This window comes from Phaenicophaeus curvirostris, chromosome 10, assembly GCF_032191515.1.
Source record: "Phaenicophaeus curvirostris isolate KB17595 chromosome 10, BPBGC_Pcur_1.0, whole genome shotgun sequence".
Taxonomy (NCBI): Eukaryota; Metazoa; Chordata; class Aves; order Cuculiformes; family Cuculidae; genus Phaenicophaeus; species Phaenicophaeus curvirostris.
In genome coordinates, this window is record NC_091401.1 from 12,523,350 (window position 1) to 12,533,698 (window position 10,349).

The 10,349-nt window shown below is 40.3% G+C and overlaps 1 protein-coding gene across 1 annotated transcript in view; it reads left to right on the forward strand.

The window, feature by feature from the left end:
- Positions 1-10,059, forward strand: part of WDFY1 (WD repeat and FYVE domain containing 1) — a 28,874-nt gene extending 18,815 nt beyond the window's left edge. Inside the window, exons 7-12 of the mRNA XM_069864806.1 lie at positions 199-325; positions 1,949-2,054; positions 4,320-4,421; positions 5,162-5,292; positions 6,325-6,433; positions 7,145-10,059. Of these exons, the coding sequence (XP_069720907.1) occupies positions 199-325; positions 1,949-2,054; positions 4,320-4,421; positions 5,162-5,292; positions 6,325-6,433; positions 7,145-7,204 (635 nt within the window). The 3' untranslated portion in view covers positions 7,205-10,059. The remainder of the gene's footprint in view (positions 1-198; positions 326-1,948; positions 2,055-4,319; positions 4,422-5,161; positions 5,293-6,324; positions 6,434-7,144) is intronic.
- The last annotated feature ends 290 nt before the right edge of the window (positions 10,060-10,349 follow it).

A 10,349-nucleotide genomic window follows, 5' to 3' on the forward strand; every position in this document is an offset into this window, starting at 1 on the left:
GGACGTTTTGTTCTATTGTCAGATGCTCTTGACGTCTCTAGCAGGGCTGTATCTTGCTGTTGCATGCTGTCCTATGGGCTTTCCATATTTCTTACTGTAGAAAAAGATTACTTCAGGTTTCACTTTAATAGCCCAGAAGTGCATTGTTGTGTCAGGGAGTGACTCCCTAAGATCTAACTGCAGAATGTTCTTTCCTAGGAAGTGTTACTTCCCTGTGGTGGGATCCTGTTCAACGGCTGCTCTTCTCAGGTGCCTCTGACCACAGCATTATCATGTGGGATATTGGTGGAAGGAAGGGGCGAACGCTGCTGCTCCAGGGACATCAGTATGTAGTGGTGTCTTATTTATCCTACACATTGTGTAATGAATGCAGAGTCCCAGGAAGACTAAATAGCTTTGCGAGATATTTGAATCTTTGTGAATGATGGAGAAAATAACTTTTTGCAGAACACTTAAGACTTTGAGGGGAAAGAAGGATAATCAGGACTCAAAAAAGTCTTACTGATAAATCTTTTTTTTTTTTTCTTCTCATGTTTGATACTTCTGAACCATCAGTAAGGAGACTATAACATAAAAGTAGGTTCTAGAAAGAACCTAGAATGATTTAGGTAAAAATCCTAAATCATCTTGCTTGGACTTTTATGTTGCATGCTTCTGTATTGCAAATACTTCGCTGAGTTCCTGTGAGGGTGAGGCTGGATAACTCATGTATAAGCACATTCATGTACCTTTGTATAATTAGCTTCAGTATGTTCCTGTTCACGGTCTCTATCGGTGAGGTGATAAGCTAATAGGCTAAATTACAGGGATGTGTCTCTAGACTTCAGGAAACCATGTCACATCTCCACTGCTCTGTGGGTTAGGTAGTTAGTTGTCTGTATTTAATCAACTATTCTTACAGAGACACAACTCTAGCTGCCATTTTTAAATCTAGGGCCTTAATTCAGTCTGACAGACAGCTTGCCTCTGAAGATATATTCTGCTTAGAAATGCACTGGGAATAGGGATCTTGTTTATATTTAAAGTTGTATTTATATAGTGCGTTCTCCTCCTTTCTAATTCCATTAATACCTTCATCCATCTTTGACCAAGATTGATAGCCTTTGCACTAGAACTCTTGTTAAATCTTAAGGATTTAATTTTATGGCTAAAGAACTAATAGTACTTTTAGTACTAGGTTAGTACTAGAGTAATAGGTTATAAAAATGTAACTGAAGTCAGTGACTGGAGGACGTTATACTTCTGTTACTTCTGCATCATGTGTCCTGGTGAGGACTTACAGAACTGTTAGTGTCTCTTCAAACGTCACACTCGTACTGAATGGGAAATTAAGTTCTTCTGTGAAGCAGAATGGCTTTTTTTAATTCAACTTAGATGTTGAAAAGTAGTCTAATACCATTGATACCCTTTGTTTAATTTCTTAGGGTGGACTTATTTTTGCCTTGACTACTTAAGATTAAACCGTTTTATTGGTAAATACATGCTTTGCTCTACAGCTACAGACTTACTGTGACTTGTTAGAAAAAGTGGAAGCTCCACCTGCTTCCTGGCTATGTCCTGAAACGTGTCTCTCTTCATTTGTCCAGTTGTCTCTGTTTTGATACCTGGCTGTCCTTGCCAACACCAAAGGGTATTTGCTTGCACGCTCTGAGCCAGTTGATGCTCACTGTGAATGCTTACAGACAGCAAATGTTAACATGAAACTGTACCTCTGGTATTCTGGTCAAGACTATAGGAACACCATTCTAGGCAACATCCTGATGCTAAGGTAGTGCTTAAGTGACAGTGTCTGTTCACTCACCTTCATAGCTTCAATTAGTACACTTATCAAAGTGTTTGGAAGTAGTTTTGGCTTCCTCAGTAGCTTTACAAGAATAAATTGTGATTTGCTTGGAAACTAAGCTTTGTTTAAATACCTATGGGCAAACAGCGTCTATTTTGTTTGCAGTGACAAGGTGCAGGCTATCTGTTACATCCAGCTGACGCGGCAGCTGGTGTCTTGTTCAGCCGATGGGGGAATTGCTGTTTGGAACATGGATATCAGCCGAGAAGAGGTAAGATCATGGCGTAGGTCAAAGAGTTCTGCAGGCTGTTTTCCTCATATTGCCTGAAACTTTAGGGATGAATGATATTATTGAAACCTCCTCTGTTCTAGTGGCTGTCCATACTGCATTGTAGCAGGTGGATTCCCGGGACAGACATGCAGGACAGGCTTGGTACTGCTTAGTCTTATCTCAGTGAGACTTGTTCGCTGGAATGGTGGCTACAGCCCTTGCTACTGGAACACTCCAAAGCAGGCAAGCCTCTCTAGTATAGAAACCAAAGAACTGTGCTTCAGCAGTCTTGAAATAAGTTCTCAGCTGGTGTCAAAGCAGTTAAATAAGCGAGATGCTGCCTTTGAGATGCGGTTCAGAATGCAGAGGTTCAGTCCGCAACCAATTTTTTTTTAATACTTCAGTACACAGCACCTTAGCCTCCCATCCGCATTCTTTCTGCATCTGTTCATATCCATTGTGGGCACTGGAAACTTTTATATTGCTACTGTCTTTGGTTAAACCATAATTCCAGGAATTAGTTTTGGTTGTTCTATAAAGCAGTATTTAAGGGTCAGCCTTCCTTGCCCCGTTGTGTTTCCTTAAATGCAAGTGTCATGTTTAAGAATTAATTTCTCACATGCATCGAGCTGTCACCTTAAACACACTGAATGCTGCAGATGACTCCTAACATTCTTGGTATGATGATCTATCTTCAAAATGTCTGTGGTATTATGAATCTTTGTAGTTGCAAGGAATTGACTTATAATACAGTTGGGAAATCAAGATGTGGCCATTTCTCTTCTGGATCTGCATGCAGTAATTAAGGGATCTTCTAAATAATAGACAGTTTCAGTACAATTAAAATAATACGGTTAGCTTAGAACAGCCTTGATGTATCAGAATTCTTTGAAAAAAACCTAATCAAGCTCAATGCAAAAGCAGAGAATGTAAATGTTTGAAGAATTATGAACATACTGCATCTGAAGCATTTGCTAGCGAGTCATAGGGCATTTTCAAATATGCACATAAGAATGTTCCTTTTGATTAAAAGGAACAACTCCACTAGCAGCAACACTATTGATCTTGCACTGATCCAGCTGTATGTTGGTAATAGTGTTGGTAGTGTTGGCAGGTTTTTACTTCCTATTTAATGCCTGAAATTAAGGTTACAAGAATAGAAAATTATCCTGTTTCTCTGTTAGAGGGAGACCAAGTGCTTTGTCTTCTCAAATATGATATTAATTGAAAACTGCCAGTGTAAGTAACTGAAAGCAGCAATATGGAAGTTTTCACTTGGAGAGGCAACTCATTTCTTCTACTCTCCTCTCACTCTCCACACTGGACTTTTTATTACCCTCTGCAATATTTTTCAGTAGCATGGGGGAAAGAAGGGGATGCGCTCGAGGTTGAAGGTGTAGGAACTGGACATCTGATACTAACAAAAATTGATGGCGAGATGGAAGTGCAACTTGAATACTGTTGTTTTATTGTTATCAACAATGGATGTAAGTGATTTGAGAAGACAAGCATCTTTATGGTTCCAGCTTTCTTCCTGTTGCATTTTAGAGAGCCTCTCACATCAGATGTGTAAGGTTGTGTAGAATGTGCATGTTCCAATTCAAGCCTGTATGCTGTGCCTCTCTTTCCATCCCTTACGAGGGTGCTCAGTTGAAATATCTGAGAGCGTTGAGAAGTGTGAAAGCTCTAACTATTTTCATTTGGCCTAGTCCATTTGTGGCAGGAGAAATATGTGGGTAGGAGAAGGGATGCTTAATGGAGATGTAGGCAGGATGGAAAATACAGATGAGTTCTTGGTTATTTCAAACTGCAGTCCTAGGGAAGCAGGAAAGATATTTACTTCAGAATTTACTTTTGGACTCCTTTTCTTGGAGGGAATAACTGCCTCAGTTTCTACAACTTGGATTACACTAGTCCTTAAAAATCATCTAAGCAACCACAGCAGCAGTCTTTGAATGCCTGTAGCAAGTTTAATAACTTAGATGTTTGAATTTGTTTTCTTATTAAGGCAGTAACTAACATATTGCTGGGGGTTTAAAAAGTATAGGAGGTGTGTGTCTAACACATCACTGTCTTGGGTTTCAGTTTTTTTGTATTAAACCTCTTGTATACTGTACTGTGGGCAATCTATTGTTGTAATGTCCAGAGCTGAGACAGACCATCTTTCCAAGTAAAACTTTACTCTGGGTTCTTAAAAGATAACTTCCTCGGCTGTTGCATGAACTAAAATTATTCTGATTACTTCCATCTCTTGATCTTTTGTAGGCTCCTCAATGGCTAGAAAGCGATTCCTGTCAGAAGTGTGAACAACCTTTCTTCTGGAATATAAAGCAAATGTGGGACACAAAGACACTAGGGTTGAGACAGGTGAGATAGCCAATTTGAGTGCTTAGCTGTACTTCAGCAATTAAGCAAAATGCAAACAGAAAACTACTGAAGCTGTTAGATCTTTCAAACAGTTGGCATTTTGTGCTGCTTTGAAGTGAGGGTTTATTGAGAAGTCACACCTTCTAGGCTAAGATATTTCCAAATTCTATGGAAAGCATTGCATCAAACTTCTGTCGTAGGGCAAAGCAGGCTGTGCTAGGAGTGCTCTGTTGGGTTTCTTGGAATATTTCTGTACATGGGAGCTGTGGACAGCTAAGCCTCAAGTGCTGTGTGAAGTGGCACACAGTGCCCCATAACTGAGCAAACTGCAGCATAACAAGTTGTAAGGTACTTGGTTCAGTGAAACAGTGATGGCCCTGTTCTTACTAGGCTGGAATGTGAAAGCTTTCCAGATAACTTTCTTTTCGGACAGGCACCAAGACACTCATCTGTTTCTGGCTCTCTTAGACTGTTATTTCATTGATTGCTTGTTCAACCCTCTTTTTTCCCTGCTCCCAGAAGGAGCTTGCAAAAGGAGAAGAGCGTGGTCAGGGAGACTATTGAGGTAAACCCATTAATGGCCAACTCCTGTTTGGAACTCAGGAGTCTTTGCTTGAAGTAATGGAAGGCTTCCTAACAGGTTGAAAACTAGAAGCTTTTTTGTTGATCAGTGAACACTTGATAAGGTGGTCAGGTGGTACAATATAGTGATTATTTTATTTTCTTCTTCCTTCATGAAGCATCATTGCAGAAAATGCGGGCAAGCAGTGTGTGGCAAGTGCAGTACCAAACGGTCAAGTTACCCAATCATGGGATTTGAGTTCCAGGTCCGTGTCTGTGATTCCTGTTTTGAGTCCATCAAGGATGAAGAGTGAGTATTAAGGAATAATAAAGTAATTCTGCTGGGGTGCAGAAACCCTTGTACTTGCTCCATATCCATACATGATACTACACAAACCTACCAAGCTGACACTCTGCTAATAGGGCACCTTTGCCTCAGGCACTCCAAGCATTACAGTGGCAGAGATCCCTCAAGGGGCTTTACAAGCTGATTTGGATCAGATGTGGTAGTACAACTTCTTTATCCACTTTGTTTCTTTTTTTCTGTGAGCCTAGATCTAGAGTTGAAACATATGTCTCAAGATTTCTGGTCAGGTAAAGGCTATTGATTGTACTTAAAATAGGTAAATGGATGCCTGACAATGCGTCACTGTTGCCAGGATGTATCTGCATTAGTTCATGTACACTTACGGAAAACTGTTTCTATCGGAATATTCCTCACAGCCCAGCATTATTTTCCCCATGCAAGCAAATCGGGTTTAATGTTGTTTGTCTCATTAAACTCTTCTTAGCAAGTAAGGAACCCCCTTTTTGTTATGAACAGAACTTCGCTGTTCACTGTCTTGTCATCTTGGACACCTGGAATGCTAGAGGACTAAAGTAATTAGATGCCAGTCTTGGGTGTGTTTGGGGTTTTTGTTTTGCTGTTGTTAGTTGGTTTGTGGATTTTTTTCTGTTGGTGGAGTGGTTTGGGTTTTGTTAAAAAAGGGAGGTGCTGTGCCCTAGGTGACTCACTAGAGCCAGCAGGAAAAAATGCGGCTGAGCTTGACTTCATAACCAAGTAGAATTATTTGCTAATGCAGTGTCCCATTTCTGCTATAGTATTATTAACAATCAGGCTGCAGGAGGCTGGGAAATGTCACCTGTATAAATACGCAAGCAATGGCATAGCATGACTTGCTAATTTAATTATGCCCTTTTTTAATATGGCACTGCAGTTCTCAGGACTGATTTATGGGTACTTGAGCAACTTAATTTTTTTTTCTGTTTATTTTGCACTGCTGTAGTGATGCCATCAAGCTTCATCTGATGGCTGGCTTTCATTTGAATTGTTCCCTTGCAGCCGTACGTCCTTGGCAACATTTCATGAAGGAAAACACAACATTTCACACATGTCCATGGACATCTCCAGAGGGTTAATGGTGACTTGTGGGAGTGACCGGATTGTGAAGGTATTCATGTACCTCTTTCCTGCATGTATCGGAGATACTTAATAAGAGAACTAATATTTGTATATACTTTTTTCCTTCTGACAGTTGTTCTACAAAGCTAACTGTTGTGGGCAGGAAGAATTGTATTCTTTTGCAGACTGTTCTTCCTGCAGCTGAAGAAGGAAGTGACCTGTAACTCTGCTGTATGGAGTCTAGCTGTCAGAACTGTTGATGTCCTCCAGACAAACAAAACAGGCATCAACAGTAGGAGAATATGCCAGTGGCCTTAAAGATGCAGACATGATGAAATATGCAGGCTTCCTTTACTCTGAGCTGCCAGACTTCTTGGAGCATTGCCACTAAAAGCCCTGGTTATGACAGTGACGTGAAATCAGACTGATGTAAAATCTTGCTGTGCTTACACTACACTTCCTCCATGTGTGTCAGAACTGAGACTGTTCTAGTCTATCCCTTTGTAAACACGTTTATAACAAACTGCATAGCACTTTGCATAGGCCTAAAGAGAACTCGTAGAGGACTCTCTTGAGCCAAAGTTTGGCTTTTCATTTGTAAGGGTTGGTATAAATCTTTGAGGTTTTCCTCAAGTATGGTTTAAAACGGATTTATTAGTTTGTATCCAGGGAGGTCTTTGTTTGCTTCCATGCCTCTTACAGAAATACCTCTTGGGACTTATTGTAATGCCATGTAATTCTCACCCATATTTTCTTCCAGATCTGGGACATGACGCCAGTAGTTGGTTGCAGCCTTGCAACTGGCTTCTCTTCGCGCTGATCTCATACCTGACAGGTTTTTGCACCTTATGTACAGCAATATGCACCGAATGAATGGAATCCGTCTTAAGAATATTACTGCAAACACTGGTTGCTTGATTCTTCTCCTGCTGCTGTTCCAGGATGGACAGTCACCTTTGTAGAACACAGCTTTTCTGTTGGGCTCACCAGGACTCTCCTTGGTGCGGAAGTGCAGTTTCACAGGCTCTTGGACTAATGTAAAATGGCTTACCTGCAATGTGACACCTTGATGGAAGGACCTGTTGTTTCTCAGTTTACAATGTTCTCAGTGTTAACCATGTGCTATCTCTGCTGATATATCTTGTACAGATACCTTGTAGTTAAACCATTATCAGAGTAAAACCAGTGTAGTAAATTCAATTTGTGCAAATAGTAAAATAACTTATTTTCTCTTCCAAAAAGAAGTTCGCAGAAACACTTTTAAGTAGTCTCTGTCTAAACTGCCTCCAAAAGGTATGTTGGTTATTCCTATGGAAGGAGGAGAAACTTCAGAGTGGCAGGTAGCTTCTTTCAGATGAAATAGCAAGAGAACCTTTGATCACACAAGATTTCCTTTATTGGCTTTCTTGTAGTGTTTATCTTCAAGTTCAGTTACTAGTGAAATCACTTTTGTGGGACAACTGTTCTGTTTAAGTAGCTGGTGAGTCTTCAAACAAATCTAGGCTCTTTAAGTGGTGTTTAGTGTAGCTAATAAACTTCTGTAGTTCTTACAAATTTGTGCAGCCCAGCTACTCGACTCTAAAGACAGACCATAGGTGTGTGCCATGTACTTTGAAAACTCTATAATGCTGTTAGAATGGGAAGCTAAGCGAATCTGCCTTGTTAAATGTAATGGCTGAGAAAAAATGGCCAGCTTGATTTTTAGAGACTTTTTCCTGTGGAAAGGCTTATGTTTCTTTAATGGTAGGGAACCTGTCTCTGCTAAAAGTGCAGCATAAATTCAAATACTGCCTTGGTGTTGCTTGAAACAGATAAATACTGTGCAATAATTACTGAGGTACAGAACAGCTGCTTTTTTTACCTACACCTAGGTCTGTTAATCCTAAGAGACCTATATTGATCCCTTCCTATTTCAAAGCTAAGAACTATGAAGAAGAGCTGGGAGGCTTTTTATGACTGTGTAGTTGGCACATACAGGAAATGACCACTGAGAGATTGTCAATAAATTGATCTGTCGGTAGTGAGAATTTCCTACATTTGAACATTGTAAGGAGAGCTGATTTTGAAACTTTGAAAACCAAGCTAATGTGTCACAGAGTTTAAGCTTGGAGCTATTTAGATTTTTCTGAAAACTTGCATTTGTAAGGACAAAAACTGTGGGTAGGTCACCTGGCCCATTCAGGTGGTGATGTTGCACAACTATCAAAGGTAATGGGCTGTTTCTGGCAGGGGACTTAAGGGTTAGACTCTCTTTATTTACAGCAACAATCAAGTGGTGCTATGAGTGTTAGTGAATTCAAGTGCTAGTTGTGTAACTTGACATTAACAATCTGAGTTGGACCATGCTGTAGGCTGAAATAGATGGAGATCATGTTCCATGTCACAATTCGCCTGCATTTTAGGCCAAAAAGCTGACGATAGTCTCCACAGGGCATTAGAATCCAGAATGTGTTAGTTGTTATTTTGGATCTGGCTTTGTCTGCCTTTCCCTGGGCCTTCTCTGGAAGTTTTGTGGAGTCTTTTAATTTGCTAGGCTTATTGGATCACTGACAAATAAACAAATCCCTCTTTTGTGGGTGTCTCAAAACTGGTCTTGCCTTCAATTTGGGATTCAGCAGTTGGCACACTGATATTATTCATCCCTTGCTACAAGCTGTATAGCTCACTTTTTTATGAAGTCTTATTTCTAAGCTGTTGAGAGAATATCAGCTTGTACTGGAAAGAAGTTGCAGCTTTCTGTTCCAAAGGCCTTCACCCTTGTAAACTAGGAAGGAAACTGAGTGGTTGAGGGGTTGAATAAGCTCTGATAATGCTCTGCATTCACTTTCATACTTCTTCCTAGCCGGCTGTGGAAGAGATTTGAAAGGCTTCTTCCTCACAGCACATAAGGCAGAACAGGAGTTTGGTTGTTAGAACTGATCCTACTGTGCTGTGGCAGGGTGGCTCTAGGGTCATGAGTTAAGCTAAGAGATTGACATAGGTGTGGGATTTTTCAAACCAGATGTTCTGAAACCTACACCAATGATACTGAGGTGTAACTCCTTTGCAGCTAGCACTCCTGAGCTTCAGCTTTTTGAGTTCTGACTAGCCAACGTGCTCCCAGCTCTCAGCATGCAGCTTCCCCCGCTCCTGTGAATACTTCCTCTGCTTCTTGACAGCCTCTTACCTTACATTATGGTTTTGCCACTAGATATTATATTCTCTACTACATATTGTTAAACCTAAGGAATCTATTTTCTATACTTGATATACTTAAAGATAGTGTCAGTTCATATATAACACAACAGTTATGGCTGCTAAATCATTAGTCATTTAAGTATACTCTTGGTGTTGAATAAGTAATGCTTACAAACCACTAAAGGGATAGTGTTTTGTTTATAAACAACTGTTTTGAAGGCACATACTCTCTCATGAAACTGAACATACTTTCAACTATGTCAACTCAAGTGTGCAGTTACTGAGAAGGCTTGATTTGAAGCATTACTAATCTCGCTTGTATAATCTTCATTGGGCCAGGGAAGGGGAGCAAAGGGTACTAATATGTACTAATTCTTTACTAGTTGTATTTCTGTACCCTACATAGTTAAGAGATGCTAGATAAATCTGTCCTTTGTTCCTTCTTGTCTGTTTTTTAAACTTTGATTACACGTACAATAAAATATTTCTTGATATTCATTTAGTCTATTTGAATGATCCATCTTTTCTTCCATTCAGTGAATGCACACACCCACATTGTCTGCTCTGGCTCCTCCTTTACATGATCTGTGTCCGTTTCTAGGTTGGAGGAGGAGCTTGTAGATCTGTTGTATTGGAGCTGAATGAGCTGGAGCAGCGGGGTTAAAGGCCTGTGATGAACCAGAGAGCTGAGAAACAACTGCTGCCTGGATCCAGCTAAGGAAGGATGTATAACCCTGTGCTGTGTCTTGCTTGCCAGCTCATATAGTCATCTTCTCTGGTTCATCTGG